We start from the raw sequence: 17368 nt of genomic DNA, 5'->3' as shown, positions 1-17368 counted from the left end.
CTTAAAAGGTTAAGGAATTTGCCCACATTCTTACAGGTAGTAAGTGAAGAATTAGATCTCAAGCCTGATTTTTTTAAGTTCAAATGAAAAATATATTTGACCACATCAACAAACAAAAATGTATTATATAAAAAGTATAACAATATACGTAATAAATAAAAGACAAAAATTTAAAATAATATAATTACAAGTTTGTATTAGATATTCTCCAGTATAATGCATTTAAATGTGGAGAACACTTTTTTCTTTTGTACAAAAAACAAATCAAATGTTAAAACAGGCCCACTTAAAATTCATACAAAAACTTGAATGAAAATTCATGTAAAACTTGTCCATACTTACAAGGACAAAATTTATCTGAGCACCCATTTTTCAAATGCAAAGGCCATGAAACTATCAATAATTGAAACTCACTTCTCCTTTCTGCACTGTTCAAGCTCCCATAGTGATAGGTACGATTTTTGAGTTATATGTGTAAATTGCTGTTATGTCTGAGTCTTTCTGATGTTGTTAATATAGAATGTATCCACTTAAATTTGAACGTATATTTAGAAAGTTATCCGTAAAACGGTCTCTACTTCAATTAACTTCTCTTTACAAAGGAAAAGTGTTATACTTAGAAGATGGCCATTACATCCAATGGTGCGTCAGTAAGAAGACCTAAGATTCCCAAACAGTATGCATTATCAATCGTATTAGAAGATCTAAGAAACCATATAGGGAGAAAAAAAAAACCACAAATGTAAAAAGTTTATAATTCTGAATATTATAAAATTGAATTGAGTTAAAAAATTAAATAGAATTATTGAATAAAGAAATGCAATAATAGGCCATTAACAACTGAACTTAAATGTATACCAATGCTACTAGCACAACAATACAAGAAGTAGGTAAACCTTTTTACGTAAACCATGAACGACTACATGGAAGTTATGATTCAAATTAAAAAAAAAAAAAGAACTCTTATCAAGTGCAGATCTTTGGATTCCAGACATTATTTTATATTCCAGGACAACGGTACAGAATGATTCTTTCAACTATTCTTTTTTCTTTAACTGGTTCTGGGACTTCAAAACTGCACCCTTCTGGTATTACTTCAACTTGAACCCTTGGAGTTACTGGTAAATTTGAATCTGGAACGATAACTTTGTTTCTCCTCCTGTTCAGAAAATTTACCGCAAAGGTTGGGATGAGATGAAGATGAGCTGCGATGTGCGGCTGGATGCCATCCCCATCCAGGCTGCCAAGGCCTCCAGGGAGATTGCCAGTGACGTAAGTGTGGCCTTGTTTAACACCCCAGTTTTTTAAGCAAACGCCCTAGGTGCATCAGGAGTTTGCTCTGTGATCCATCTCCTTTGTTTTTCCATCTCCAGTATAAGTACAAGCTTGACCACGAGAAGCAGAAGGGACACTACGTGGGTACCCCCACAGCCAGGGATGACAACAAGATCCGCTGGGCGCTCATAGCTGGCAAGATCCAGAATGAAAGAGAGTACCGGCTGCACTGGGCTAAATGGAAGTCTAAGTTCCAGAGCCCTGCGGACATGCTTTCCATCACGCATTCTAAACAAAGCCAGGATCTGGTCAGCGACATTGATTATCGCAATTACCTGCACCAGTGGACGTGTCTGCCAGATCAGAATGATGTGATCCAGGCAAAGAAAGCCTACGAACTGCAGAGCGATGTGCGTATCCTGCCTCCAGACTCCGGGGGAGATGTGTGTCTGTGTGTTTCCCTGCAGTGTATTCCCTCGGGATGTAATTTAAACAGTAATCTTAATAGAATCTAACATATTCTGTAGATTTCTGTGGAGTTTTTCTGAACATTTTCCATTTTAGAGGGGATTCCTTCTTATGTGGCAAGGCCTTATTTATCAAGAAGAAAATCACTAATTCTATGTAATTAGGTAGAAAATTTCAATCCCAGTTGTCCTGATCCATTAACATTTGCATGATAAGATCTCTTAATGTTAGAAATAGATATTAGCATAAGGAAATATTGGAACTCAAGTTTATCTGACACATAGAGGAAAATGTATGTATATTTTTATACTATATTTAGAGAGAGAATGAGGAAAGGTGTCTATAGATATAGGTATGTATTTTTTTCCCATTACACATGTATCTAAGGACATTTTTCTCCCACATTCCTGCAGATATTATTTTCCATGGTGTACAAAAGGCATATTTCAAGTAGTGAGCACAGAAGCTCAAACTTGCATGAAAACAAAATTGTGTGTCATTGCTTTCTGTCATCCCACAAGTGCCACTTGTCAGCCCATCTCCAATTCCCATAGGATACTGTGAACTTCTCCCAGAGACATGTGCCAGGAATGTACTGCCCAAATATTACCGATTAACGTTGATCCTTGAGTTTCATGGGGTTGACCGCCCAGATGATCTGAGTAGAGGCAGTGTGTGGTTTGCTGGCATCATGCTCTCGTAGGTGAATTTAACTCTTCTGCGCTCTGTGGTCCTCTCCTTCTTGTAGAACGTGTACAAATCAGACCTGGAATGGCTGAAGGGTATTGGATGGTTGCCGGAGGGTTCTGTGGAAGTGATGAGAGTGAAGAATGCTCAGAATCTCCTGAATGAAAGGTTGTATCGCACAAGGCCTGAGGCCCTCAAACACACCAGCATTGTTGATACCCCTGAAGTCATCTTGGCAAAGATCAACTCTGTGCAGATCAGTGAGGTAAGTCAGTTCATGAGATGTTCAGACAAGTTGTAGAGGTCTCAGTAAAGATTCTATCTGTGAACCTTAAACTGCTAATACCAGGATTAGAATCTTGAATGTGCATATACCCAGATAGAATTTCATATAGCCAATCAATGAATAGTATACACATTTCATTTGCCTAGATAACCCTTTGGTCAAAGTATGGTAGGCATCTTCATGTCTCAGACTCTGATACCCATTTTGAACACATTTTGAGACTGCCTATAACACAGATCCACCAGTTAATGCCATGATCACAAAACTGCCATATTTTTATTGCTACTCAATCATGAAATAAGTGGAAAAGTGCAGAGGCAGTGCTCATATTAGACATTATGATAATTATTTGGACCGAGAAAGCCAAGACTTGGTTAGCAATGTGGATCATTCATAGTTACCTACAATGCAGGCTTACCTGTCAGGTAATTATATGTGAGTAAATAGAAAAGGATCAATTTACTACCATGTTTCTGTCGCATTTTACGTTTATACTTTATCACACATGAATATATTCTTCTTGAAGTCACTTTTGACACCTTCTAAATAGAAACACAGATGAAAACAAATGCGATCACATATACATCTGAGCACATCCAAAGAGAACCTTTCATTGTACCTATAATTTTATGCATATGGTAATTGGCTTATTTACTCCTTAACCACTCTCTGTTTTTCATTTTTACCAGCCATTGTATCGTGACGCCTGGGAAAAGGAGAAGGCTAACGTGAACGTGCCAGCTGACACCCCGCTGATGCTGCAGTCCAAAATCAACGCAGTGCAGATCAGCAACGTAAGACACCGCCCCGCCCCTCGCTCCACACAGTGTTCTCTGCCTCCCGTCTGTGAGCTCCAGAGAGCAGTTAGCAAAAGGCATTTCCCTAACTTTCCTTTTATTTCTGGTCTTCAGAGATAAATGCCATGTGTGTGTGCACAAGCACACCTGAGTGTGTGTTTATACTGTAGAAACGTGTGTCCTCATCTTTATTGGACGGAAAAATGCACTGGTGAAAACCATGTGTAGCAATGGTGAAAATGCATGTATATTAATATTTAGTCCTCTTTTTAGTGGCCCATCATTGATTTTTTCCTTTTAAAAGCCAAACAATATATGTAATTTTTGTCATATTCATGTGCTTTACTGTTTTTTAAATTCCTTTCTTTAAAAAAAAAGATATTGAAAGAGAACTTTATTAAATGTCATTAAAAATCTACTGGAACTATGTTCGATACAAAACCAAGCCATTTTACAACTCTTAAGGAGAGATTGATTTTCAGTATAACTGCTGCCATGTATTCTTGAACTTACCAGTAATGCTGACTCAGTAGCTCCCTCTTCAGATTGACTGTGGCATTGCAATCTCCATTTGCAGAAGCAGTATCAGAAAGCTTGGGAAGACGTCAAGATGACTGGTTATGACCTGAAAGCAGATGCCATTGGGTTCAAGCATGCCAAGGCTTCCAGGGACATTGCCAGTGATGTGAGAGTGCCTCCTTGCTCCTCCTTAACAAACATTAACTCATAGACACACAGAGAGTGAATACTGTACTAATCTCTAACTTAATTCCCCAAGAATTTTATTTAAGTAGAATGAAGGTCACCGTTATTCGTGTCTTGCTTTACAATCCAAAATTCAAGAACAACTTTCACAGCAATTTGAGGACCTTCCTACTTCTCTGCTTGGTTCTGCTGTTTATGTGATTAAGCGCAGATTTTGATTTTCTTTTCAGTCTCTTCTCAATATAAGTTAATTTATAAGCACTTACAGAGATTTAGTGGGTGCAAAGAATTCTATTGTTTCTTAAAGTGCTGCATGCAAAGCTGCTTCCTGTGATAATTTTATGCAGTCCATGAACAAACATTTTTAAAAATAGCTATATTCATTTTAATATGTGCTAGAGAAATATTGATTTTTTCCCACTTAAATAGAACTATAAATTTTAAAATAAAAATTTTAAGTAACCTTACACTTTAAAATATATTTATTTAAACAAAGAATCACATTGACAAAGTAAAGTATAAAGTACAGGTGGGACTTTGTGGCAAAACATGTGAGAATAGCAAACAGTGACTGAAGCTTGGGAAATAGTGGATATGCCTGTATTGGGGGATAATTTAGAAGCATAGTTCTCGTCTTTGAGGTCTTCACAATGTCTTCATGCATATAGACTCAGAAGACAAGCCAGTATATCAAGAAGTACAAAATTATAATGTGAATTAAAAGAAAAACAGTGCCCCCAAAAGGGTAACGTAAGGAAAAACTGAGGCTATTTGAGTAGGCTGTCTAGAAAAGTGAGTTTGGAGAACAACTCTTCTTTCTTCTGTTCACATCCACCAGTATCTATACAAAACCACCTACGAGAAACAGAAAGGTCATTATATTGGATGTCGCACTGCCAAGGAAGACCCTAAACTGGTCTGGGCGGCCAAAGTGATGAAGATGCAGAATGATAGGCTGTACAAAAAGGCGTACAATGACCACAAGGCCAAGATCACCATCCCAGTCGACATGGTGTCCATCAATGCTGCCAAAGAGGGCCAGGCATTAGCAAGCGACGTGGACTATCGGCATTACCTACACCACTGGTCTTGCTTTCCTGACCAGAACGATGTGATCCAAGCCAGGAAAGCCTATGACCTGCAGAGTGATGTAAGTTGTTGCTCATGCAGGAGGTATCAACGGACGTGCCTGAGGGGTGAGCTCTTCCTCAGGAAGAAGGTCTTCCACAGCTTTGCCCCTCACTCCCTCTGGTGTTCGGGAAAATGCACCTCTCTCTGCAAGAGCACTTCCCTTTAGTGTTTTACCAAGTGTACTCATCGCGTACCTTACTTCTAGGCTTATTCAGAAAGTTTGCATTTTCATTATTAGTGGTGCTACCAGAATTTTTCTTAGATTTGTTAATGGGTGCACTGTTTGTGGTTTATTAAACACAAGCATTTTCTTGGTTCTTCAGTTGAAGAATGACAGGGGCTGTCTTGCTTGAAATTAATTTCAGAGGTTAGCAGCATACTCCAAACTCAGTTGTTTCCCTTAAACTTGAGATTCTTCACAACTTGATGTTTCATTCATTTACCTAAAGTATTTTTAGATTTGCTCGTATTTTCTGCCCATTCAGTCTTTTGGAAATGATGAGTTCCATCAGGATGTTTGTTTCTTGTATACAATTAATACTTTCTTTTAATTATCTGAACTTGGTTCCCTTAAGCTTCAAGAGATGCTTTCTAATAATGAATGAGTTTGTTATAGAAAAGTATATCCAACATTTGAAATGAGCTGCCAACTGGTGGACTTAGGCCAGTTTCTAGAAAAATGCAGTCTCTTCATTGACCTGAACCACATTAGTTTGTTGAGGAATGCATATCAATCAAGCTCTCAAAGAATGAGGAAAGGGACTTCAAAATCTGTATGTAATCCTCTTTAAGAATTCCTTCTTCTGAATTTTGGGTCTCCATCATACTTTACACACTAAAACCAACAACATTCATCATTAATGTAGAAATTTCCTACATTTTTACTCCTCTTAGTCCCTTTTTAGTTTGATATTTGTAGCCTGTTAAACAGTTATTAAAGTACCCCTTCTGAAGAACACTACAGCTTTTTAAGTGAAATTAGTAATGGCGTTTCACATAGAATAATTTTATCTAGTTAACCACTTGCCTATATCTGAGAAAACAGGTCTAGATGGACAAGAAAATGCTAATCCCGATTCGGAGTGAAATGCTGTCTTAGAAAAAGAAAACCCGGTTGAGATCAAAATTGTGGAGCTAGGGATTGAGTTCTTAACTATCCCTTTAAAAATATGGAGCCCACCATGTGCCAGGGATTGTGCTAAGCACTGAAGGTACAATGGTGAATAAAGAAGAAACACAACAAAGTTCCTGACTTTAGGAATTTCACATTGATAACAAAGAAACAGATCAGTATATCTCTAGTAATACTAGAGAATATCAGTAAAAAAAAAAAAAATGGGATGACTGAGAAAGTGAGGTGGGGAAAGCTTATATGGAGAAATCGGACTTAGGGATATAAGGGAAAGTAGGAGTTGGTTCTGGAGGAGGACACAGGGGGCATTCCTGCAGAATGACCAACATATGCAAAGCAGGTTGTATGCAAACCACAAACTGAAAGACCAGCGTGGGCAGGATGCACAGGTTAAAGGAAGGCAGGTGTAAGAGGAGGCTGAAAGAGTATGTAGGGGCTGATGCTGGACCATCATCACCTTCTAATCTATGTTAAGATTTTGATCTTTACCGTAAGATCACTGGGAAGCCATAGGATGGGGGGATGTTGTGACTTCAGATCTGAGTGGTGAATTTTATAAAGATCGTTCTGGTTGCTGTGTGGATAGCTTCCTGGAGAGCCTATTATTATTGCTTTAAAAGTCCACATCAGCTAGTGTGAGGATTACCAAATATTCAGAAGTCTTCCACGCATCCCCTAAGCAGAGCACTCCTTCTGCATCACTCTGCTTTCTAGAATGTGCATCAAGACCCCAACATAGACCCCCTCCACCCTGCCACAGAAAACAGAGCAGAACAAGACATGGCTGTACATATGAGGAACTGTGTGCGTCAGGCCTATGCTCAGCTTTATTATTGTTTGTGGAAGATAAAATGTAACATGAAAAACTGCTTCCTTACTTTACCACAATTTAAGAAAACTCTACCTCTACCTAACTTTGTTTTCCTTCCCAGGCCATCTACAAGGCTGACTTGGAATGGTTGCGTGGCATTGGCTGGATGCCCGAAGGGTCTCCTGAAGTATTGAGAGTCAAAAATGCCCAGAAGATCCTACTAGACAGCGTCTATCGGACACCTGTGGTGAAACTCAAGTACACAAGCATCGTTGATACACCTGATGTTGTCCTTGCTAAGTCAAATGCTGAAAATATTAGTATTGTGAGTCACATTTTTCTTCTGTATAAAATTAAGTTAGTGTTATAAAGAAATGACAAATAAGCTGGTAATTTATTTGTAAGATAATAATATTGATGATAGCAAAGATTTTAATAAGTAATATTGACAGGGTTGTTCTGTTGTTGTTTGTTAACTTTAAACAAAAACTCAGAGTAGTAATAAAAGGTATTAATACAGATTTCATATCAAATTTGAGTAACTTACATGAGAAATTCTGGAAATTTTTACCTTAATATGAAAAGATTCTGGATCAGAAAAGTTGAGAGCTGTGCATTGCCACAGGCAATTTGTAATTGTGTTATTATTGGTTCTTTCCATAGCCAAAGTACAGAGAACTTTGGGACAAGGATAAAACTTCCATCCACATAATGCCAGATACTCCAGAAATCAATCTCGCTAGAGCCAATGCTCTTCATGTGAGCAATGTAAGTACCGCAACAGACTTCCTTTTTGCTTGGAGAATCACCCATTTGGTACGAAGAGATCACTAGGGAATGCTTCATAGCCTTGGAAGAGAAGATTGAGTGGGTAAGGAAGAGCCCTTGACCAGGAGTGAGGAGGGGGGCAGATCCTAGGCTCTGAGTCACTGGTGAGGCAACATCAACATGACAAAAGAGAGAAGGGAGTAAGGACAAGAAAGATGAAAGAGGAATGAGGAGACACACAAACAAGAAGGGGAACTGACAGATTCAGACAAACACAAAATAATTAGGAGAATTCGTTGCAAAATTTTATATGAATTAATAAACCCAGATATATAGGGGATTTTTAAGGAAATTATAAATTACTAAAATTGACTCCAGAAAATGAATAAAAACATATTGCAAGAAATTAAGAGGGTTATTAAAGACTCTCCTTCTCCCTTTCCAATGTCAGGCTCACCCAGATGATTTTATAGGGGAGTTCTCTCCGAACTTGAAGAAATAAGCTACCACAGAGCCCAATGAAAGAAGGAAAGCTGTCACAGTTACCAAAACGTGTTGAAGATAGTTCCACAAATGAAAACTGTAGACCAATGATAATGGGGGAATCTTAAATGCAGCATTATGGTAGTACATGAATGTAAGATGCAAACAACTAGGGTTCATTCAGGAATGTCAAGAGGGTTCCCTATTTAGAAACTTAATAATGTAATAGAACAAAAGAGAAAAGTTATATGCTCATTTTATTAGATTTGAAAAGATATGTGACCAAATTCAATATTCATTCTTACTTTTAAAAATAAAATATTAGCAAAATAAGGATAAATTAATATTTTCTTGACAGGACTAAAAGTAAACCTTAAATCAAAGGCTAGGCTCATCCTCGGTAAGTAAGCTTCTCATTCACGTCAGGAACAAAACAAGGATGCCCACTAACATTACCATTATTTAACATTTTCTGAAAGTACTAGCTAAGTGAGAAGCTTCTTATTCAAGCCAAAATAATTATGTAAGAGTATGAATAACAGATAATTTTGCCTTTTTCTTTCCAGTATTTATCATTATATGCAGAATAAATCATTATATTCCTGGGAAAAGGAAGAGAAGCAATTTAAAGCCTATTAGATAAAATAAGAGAATTTAGTTATGTGGCTAGCTACACAGTTTAAGAAATTCAAGAAAGGTACCACTTTCATGGGTCACGGAGATTTTGTCTGTATGTAGAATAAGGATGACCTTCGGGGAAGGATGCTACCTTAATGCAGTTCACCATGACTTGGAACTCTGCATCTTTCAAAAAATAATAAATCTTTAGACGAGAAAGAACCTGCCAAGCAAAGATTCCTCATTTGTGTGCCAAACCACACCATCAACTCTATTGTAATGAGCCACTTGGGAGCTAATTTTTTCCCAGAGTTGAGAAGAAAACAGTAATTTAGGGCACTGATACATTTTTTTGGACCAGAATCAGTATATGGTGCAATGCGCTCTTATTGCCCCGTGACTGGATGGAGACCAGCCAGCTCTTCATTGCAGCATCCTTAGCCTCTTCCTTCCGATCCATAGGCATCTTTGGCAAGAGTCCTGAAAAGTCTCATGTGCTCTCTTTTACATGATAAATTTCTCAGCTGGAAATACCAGAACCCTACCATTGATATCATGATGAAAGCAAGATTAGTATTTGAAAGTATGCCAAAAGTAAAGTTATTAAATTTAGGTATTTAGATATTAATGAGAATGGCTTCTATTTTGGAAGAAATCAAACATCCCATTTGAACGGTAACCTAAATGTACAATTTCTTTACACATGGTGTTGCCGGTATATAATCTTGATAAAGTCCACTATGTTAAATTATTTCCATCATGTAGAAAGTAAAACTTTTCCAGGGTATCTGTATATGATTTTATGGGTAACCAAGCAAATTCATGTTAAATTGACTCGTTTAATCTTCATAATAATCCCATGAGTAAGATAGTGTTATTTTTATCATATGGGAAAGTTGAAACTTAAAAGGTTAAGGAATTTGCCCACATTCTTACAGGTAGTAAGTGAAGAATTAGATCTCAAGCCTGATTTTTTTAAGTTCAAATGAAAAATATATTTGACCACATCAACAAACAAAAATGTATTATATAAAAAGTATAACAATATACGTAATAAATAAAAGACAAAAATTTAAAATAATATAATTACAAGTTTGTATTAGATATTCTCCAGTATAATGCATTTAAATGTGGAGAACACTTTTTTCTTTTGTACAAAAAACAAATCAAATGTTAAAACAGGCCCACTTAAAATTCATACAAAAACTTGAATGAAAATTCATGTAAAACTTGTCCATACTTACAAGGACAAAATTTATCTGAGCACCCATTTTTCAAATGCAAAGGCCATGAAACTATCAATAATTGAAACTCACTTCTCCTTTCTGCACTGTTCAAGCTCCCATAGTGATAGGTACGATTTTTGAGTTATATGTGTAAATTGCTGTTATGTCTGAGTCTTTCTGATGTTGTTAATATAGAATGTATCCACTTAAATTTGAACGTATATTTAGAAAGTTATCCGTAAAACGGTCTCTACTTCAATTAACTTCTCTTTACAAAGGAAAAGTGTTATACTTAGAAGATGGCCATTACATCCAATGGTGCGTCAGTAAGAAGACCTAAGATTCCCAAACAGTATGCATTATCAATCGTATTAGAAGATCTAAGAAACCATATAGGGAGAAAAAAAAAACCACAAATGTAAAAAGTTTATAATTCTGAATATTATAAAATTGAATTGAGTTAAAAAATTAAATAGAATTATTGAATAAAGAAATGCAATAATAGGCCATTAACAACTGAACTTAAATGTATACCAATGCTACTAGCACAACAATACAAGAAGTAGGTAAACCTTTTTACGTAAACCATGAACGACTACATGGAAGTTATGATTCAAATTAAAAAAAAAAAAAGAACTCTTATCAAGTGCAGATCTTTGGATTCCAGACATTATTTTATATTCCAGGACAACGGTACAGAATGATTCTTTCAACTATTCTTTTTTCTTTAACTGGTTCTGGGACTTCAAAACTGCACCCTTCTGGTATTACTTCAACTTGAACCCTTGGAGTTACTGGTAAATTTGAATCTGGAACGATAACTTTGTTTCTCCTCCTGTTCAGAAAATTTACCGCAAAGGTTGGGATGAGATGAAGATGAGCTGCGATGTGCGGCTGGATGCCATCCCCATCCAGGCTGCCAAGGCCTCCAGGGAGATTGCCAGTGACGTAAGTGTGGCCTTGTTTAACACCCCAGTTTTTTAAGCAAACGCCCTAGGTGCATCAGGAGTTTGCTCTGTGATCCATCTCCTTTGTTTTTCCATCTCCAGTATAAGTACAAGCTTGACCACGAGAAGCAGAAGGGACACTACGTGGGTACCCCCACAGCCAGGGATGACAACAAGATCCGCTGGGCGCTCATAGCTGGCAAGATCCAGAATGAAAGAGAGTACCGGCTGCACTGGGCTAAATGGAAGTCTAAGTTCCAGAGCCCTGCGGACATGCTTTCCATCACGCATTCTAAACAAAGCCAGGATCTGGTCAGCGACATTGATTATCGCAATTACCTGCACCAGTGGACGTGTCTGCCAGATCAGAATGATGTGATCCAGGCAAAGAAAGCCTACGACCTGCAGAGCGATGTGAGTGTGCTGCTTGTCAGCCTGAGCTCTTCCATCATGTGTCTGTGATGCCCAGAAAATTGATGTCATTAAACCCTTGCATCATTTCTTCTTTTAGACCTTATAGTGTGCTATCAACATCACCAGTGCCACGAAGGATCTAGACTTTGTATCAAGAAATAAATGGTTGTGGGAGTATAGTTCTTCATTGTATCAGGTTTAAGACAACTACTGTGAAAATATTATTTCCATAGAATTTAAGTAGCCACAGAGGTTTAAATTGTAAGTAAAGTATTGGCAGTCCATGGACAGAATGTATGCCCAGATAGGCTGTTTTCATTGACACAGTATTTTAAAATTTTGAATTAAGTTGCCAAGGTTTTTTTTTTTTAACATTTTTTTATCGAGTTATAGTCATTTTACAGTATTGTGTCAAATTCCAGTGTAGAGCTCAATTTGTCAGTTATACATGAACATACATATGTTCATTGTCACTTTTTTTTTTTGCTGTGAGCTACCACAACGTCTTATATATATTTCTCTGTGCTATACCGTATAACCTTGTTTATCTATTCTGCATATGCCTGTCAGTATCTACAAATTTTGAATTCCCAGTCTATCCCTTCCCACCCCTCCTGGCAACCACAAGTTTGTATTCTATGTCTATGAGTTTGTTTCTGTTTTGTATTTATGTTCGTTTTTTTTTTTTTAGATTCCACATATAAGTGATCTCATATGGTATTTTTCTTTCTCTTTCGGCTTACTTCACTTAGAATGACATTCTCTAGGAGCATCCATGTTGCTGCAAATGGCGTTATGTTGTTGTTTTTTATGGCTGAGTAGTATTCCATTGTATAAATATACCACATCTTCTTTATCCAGTCATCTGTTGTTGGACATTTAGGCTGTTTCCATGTCTTAAGTTGCCAAGGTTTTTAAATCAAGTAATTTTGCAAATAAATCAGAGATTTCCCATTTCTATTGAAAAGTCAGAGGATGCATCTCTGGACATGCATTACCCCTTGGCATGAATAACCTGGAGCTGAATTGAGGCTACTCCCCTTTAAGTAGCAAATATGTCCCCCAGTTTGTCATACCACCTGTCCTCATAGTTAATTTCCTTTTGTTACTTGTCTGGCTGCTTGAGTGTGTTATTCTTAAATTACATTTCTCCATCAGGCCAATGGATAGAATAAATGTGACTAGGGGAGCTGACTTCTTCCTGGTCTTATTTTCACAGGCTATTTACAAGGCTGACTTGGAATGGTTACGTGGGATCGGGTGGATGCCAAATGATTCCGTTTCTGTCAATCATGCCAAACATGCTGCAGATATCTTCAGTGAGGTACTCCAAGATTTTATCCTGCCATTCAGCACATTCCCTAAGAGACTGAACAAAAACACACGAGCCAAAATGCAGTCATTCCCTGTCAGCAATCCTACAATTTCAGTTGCTGTCATTTAAGTCAGATATACATTTCCGCCAAATAATCCTGTACTGTCCCTATAGCATTATGGGACCACATCCATAATATAGTACCCAGCACACTCACCGATGCTTGGAATTGTATAAATGGAAAACTTCTTTTGTCAGCCATAGCAGTATACTTGAGAGAAGTTTGTCCAATTGAAAACAGAAATGCATTGGATACACATAATGATATACGCTACATGACTTGGGGAGCTAAGCAAACCTGCTGCTTTAAAATATGTGGAAAGCATAAGAATTCAACCCATTTGTTAAAAAACAAAATGCTAAGAAGAAAACCAAGTTGCTGAGAAGGTGTCATTGAAATATGGCACTGTATGTGTCTAGTAGAGAAGGATCCTTACATGCAGCTTACCTTTCTCAGCTCACACAGGACCAGAGACTACGACCGTCTAAAAGATCATTTCTTTCCCACAGAAAAAGTATCGCACAAAAATAGAGACTCTCAACTTTACTCCTGTCGATGACAGAGTTGATTATGTAACAGCAAAACAAAGCGGGGAAATCCTAAATGATGTAAGTACATGACTATCATCCTAATTTGCTCAATTGGGAAGGTGCCGTGTCCAGAGCTTTTCCACCTGCTTATGCTCAGTGTGCAACCATTGTCTGAGATACAGATTATTAACACTGAGATGACTGATGCTGACATTTGCTTGGACAACATAGGGTTTTCTTAACATCAAGTAATTTACCCGCTTGCCTCTCATTTCTAGATTAAATATCGAAAAGACTGGCATGACACCAAGTCAAAATACACCCTCACAGAAACCCCGCAGTTGCACGCTGCCCAGGAGGCAGCTCGGATACTGGACCAGGTATGGCTTTTATCTGAGTGCCTGGCACTTTGTATGGGGATGGAAGACCATAATGTAACTGTAAGAGACCTACCCTCCATGCTGACTCCTCAATTTAACCCTTTGTTGTGGCTTTTTCTGTCTTTTAGTATCTCTACAAGGAAAGCTGGGAGAAACAAAAAGCCACAGGTTACATTTTGCCTCCAGATGCTGTGCCGTTTGTTCATGCCCATCACTCTAGTGATGTTCAGAGCGAGGTAATTTATTCTGATATAACTGCTCTTCACAAAGGCTGGACCTGGCCCGTGCAGGAACCCAGTTATGCTGTTAAGGCATAGCACCATGGACTTGGCTGGAAGCCGGGCTGGGCTTGGGGATGGTTGGAGTATCTGGTCCCTTCTGGGCCTTTTCCCATGGGCTTTTGGCTTTTTTTTTTTTTTTCCCCTTCGCTTCTTTAGAAACTATTGTTTGAGTTCTTTATTTTTTTCTTCTATTCTCTGCTTCCCTAAAATCTCTAGGCCTTCGAATAAAATACTGCTAGAATTAGAAAATAAGTGTATATTTTTCTACTTTTAAATTGATTATTTCTTCATACCTATTTGTTTCAATGTCTTTTGACATTTTTTCTTGAGGGAGTAACACAGAAAGTTAGGAGACTGAATTTGCTGATGTTTCAAGCCCCCTTGCCTTCTGTGCTTGTCAAAGCTGATGGAACCTCTGTTCTTCCTCCCACCAGCTGAAATACAAAGCTGACCACGTAAAGCAGAGAGGTCATTATGTTGGTGTTCCGACGATGAGAGATGATCCTAAACTGGTTTGGTTTGAGCATGCTGGCCAGATTCAGAATGACAGACTATACAAAGAGAGCTATCATAAAACAAAGGCCAAAGTCAATATACCTCCTGATATAGTGTCAGTGGTGGCAGCCAAGGAGGGGCAGAGCCTGGCCAGTGATATTGATTACCGCCATTACCTGCACGAATGGATATGTCACCCTGACCAGAATGATGTTATTCAGGCAAGGAAGGCCTATGACCTACAGAGTGATGTAAGTGATTTTTGTTTCTTAATTATGTAGAAATGCATGATATTCTCTGAGAATTATAAGCAGCATCCTGGAGCCACCAGTCTTTGGAATTTGGAACCACAAATATTTAGTTTATTCCCAGAAGGGAATTGAGGCTGGATATGAAGTAGAGAAAGGCTGGGAGCAGTGATGGACAGCTTTGCCTACTGAGTGTGCATTTCTGAATAACTTTCAGTCTATTTTTTAAAAATCTGCTTTTGTACCATCTCTGCCATCAACAACTCCTCACATTTACATGGAAAATTAACTGATTTAAAATACTAATTGGCTTGGGTGGGAACTGAGATTGATTTGGAATTTTGACAATGTTAGATGATAGTATAGTCAAGGACCTGGGAATGCCCCATTCTTGCTTTGCCAAGCATCTCATTCCTCAAAACATTTGTGAAGGAGTTGCTTGCAATGAATCAAAGTGGACACAAAGGACTGATGAGCTACATGAGGGTCCAGAATCCCTTATGCAGAGGTTTGGTAAACCTGAGATAGAAAATATATCTCAGGCCACCTCCCACTGAAGCCTGGAGCAGGATCTCAGCCTGCCACCAGCAGTCTGTAGGGAGCAGAAGCACAGTGCATCGATGTGATGCTCCAGTGCACCAAGGAACTAACCCTGCCGGGGTCATCTCATCATTACTGAAACAGAAACGGGAAATCATGGACTGCCTACAGCACAGGGGCTGAACTTGAACATTCCACCTCACTGGTCGTTGCAGCAGGATGACCACTGTGGAACTTTAATCAGATTAGCAACTCCTCTTCATTTGGTGTGGGGTGGCCTGAGAAAAGCCAGGAATTGAGGATGGGGAAGGGTAGAGACAGGCTTTGTTGGAGGGATGTCTCCCTCTGCCCTACAATACATGAGCATTTACTTGTGTAATTTCCTTTATTTAGTCTAAATGCCCCACATACTTCTACATAACTATATATACCAAGTCCATATAAAACTATAACTTCCTTGGTAAAACCTTTTCTTATGCTCAGAGCTGAAAATAACTGTTTGCTACCCTTAACTCTGACAGCATTTGAATGGTCTTGCTCTCACAGCACTTACACTTTCCACTTTGTAAATAACTTCTCTCTACACTTAGATACCTTCTTTATACTTATCCCTCAAGTCACCTTGCATAGTTCTTCACTCATAGTAACAGGCTCAAGCAGTACTTCTCGGGTGTATAGATTTCATCATGACTGAATCACTAAGATGACAGCCAGTAGAGAGAAAGCCTTAAAAAGCTTCTGAAAAAAATTATTTCTAACCTGCCTGTCATCCTGTGTCTGAGTCATTTATACTTCTTGTTCCCTTGCTCTCAGAATATCTACAAATCAGACCTAGAGTGGCTCCGAGGCATTGGCTGGATCCCTCTGGATTCTGTGGACCATGTGAGGGTTACCAAGAACCAGGAAATGGTGAATCAGGTACCCAAAGCCTTTCTTACATAAAGCCTGGCTCCTCACCTGCTGTGCGGGGATGGGAAGGGGAACACCTGCCTCAATCGTCTCCATTTCTTTGCAGATAAAATATAAGAAAGATGCTCTTGCCAACTATCCTAACTTTACAAGTGTGGTAGACCCTCCAGAAATTGTTTTGGCCAAGATTAATGCAGTCAACCAAAGTGATGTAAGTTTGCTTTGTGTATGATGAGGTACAGAGACTAGGGATTTAGTTGTCTGTTGTTGAACAAACTTGCTTAACTCCAGATAATTGCTTGTCAGAAAATGGAAACAAATTATAAGATAACCTCTGGGGGAGGATATTTTAGAAGTCACTAGTAAGTGACATCCTGTACCCACTTTTCAAAAATATATTATTGTTCAAAATTTTCCATTATATTAGTTGTAATATAAATGATATATCATATAATGAAATTTAAGCAGTTGGTTAATCTCTAAATGTAGACCGATTATTATATTCCTAGGTAAAGTCTTATGAAACTTTAAATATACATTTAGAGTAATCAAAGGCTTTATTTTGTTCTCTCTCCTTAGGTAAAATATAAAGAAACATTTAATAAATTAATAAAGGGCAAGTATATATTTTCTCCAGATACACCATATATCACCCACTCCAAAGACATGGGAAAACTCTACAGCACCGTAAGTTCCACTTTATGTGATGTACAGCAGTGTTCCTAATTTTAAGCACTTGTCAGTATTCATGCTCTTAGCTGATTTTGTGAACTGAACTTATAAGGAGAGCTATTATCTTTGTTGTATTTAGTCTTGTTTATTGGAAGTATCATGTTATTCGGGACTCGTGTTTACCCAACT

General features: G+C 38.1%; 1 protein-coding gene across 1 annotated transcript in view; it reads left to right on the top strand.

Annotated features, from left to right (window-relative positions):
- NEB (nebulin) overlaps positions 1-17368 on the top strand; it is a 204039-nt gene that overhangs the window by 117745 nt on the left and 68926 nt on the right. Inside the window, exons 80-89 of the mRNA XM_072960953.1 lie at positions 1168-1272; positions 1374-1685; positions 12968-13072; positions 13634-13732; positions 13933-14034; positions 14163-14270; positions 14750-15061; positions 16412-16516; positions 16614-16718; positions 17087-17194. Of these exons, the coding sequence (XP_072817054.1) occupies positions 1168-1272; positions 1374-1685; positions 12968-13072; positions 13634-13732; positions 13933-14034; positions 14163-14270; positions 14750-15061; positions 16412-16516; positions 16614-16718; positions 17087-17194 (1461 nt within the window). The remainder of the gene's footprint in view (positions 1-1167; positions 1273-1373; positions 1686-12967; positions 13073-13633; positions 13733-13932; positions 14035-14162; positions 14271-14749; positions 15062-16411; positions 16517-16613; positions 16719-17086; positions 17195-17368) is intronic.

This window comes from Vicugna pacos, chromosome 5 (assembly GCF_048564905.1).
Source record: "Vicugna pacos chromosome 5, VicPac4, whole genome shotgun sequence".
Taxonomy (NCBI): domain Eukaryota; kingdom Metazoa; phylum Chordata; class Mammalia; order Artiodactyla; family Camelidae; genus Vicugna; species Vicugna pacos.
This window is presented reverse-complemented; position numbering and strand designations above follow the sequence as displayed.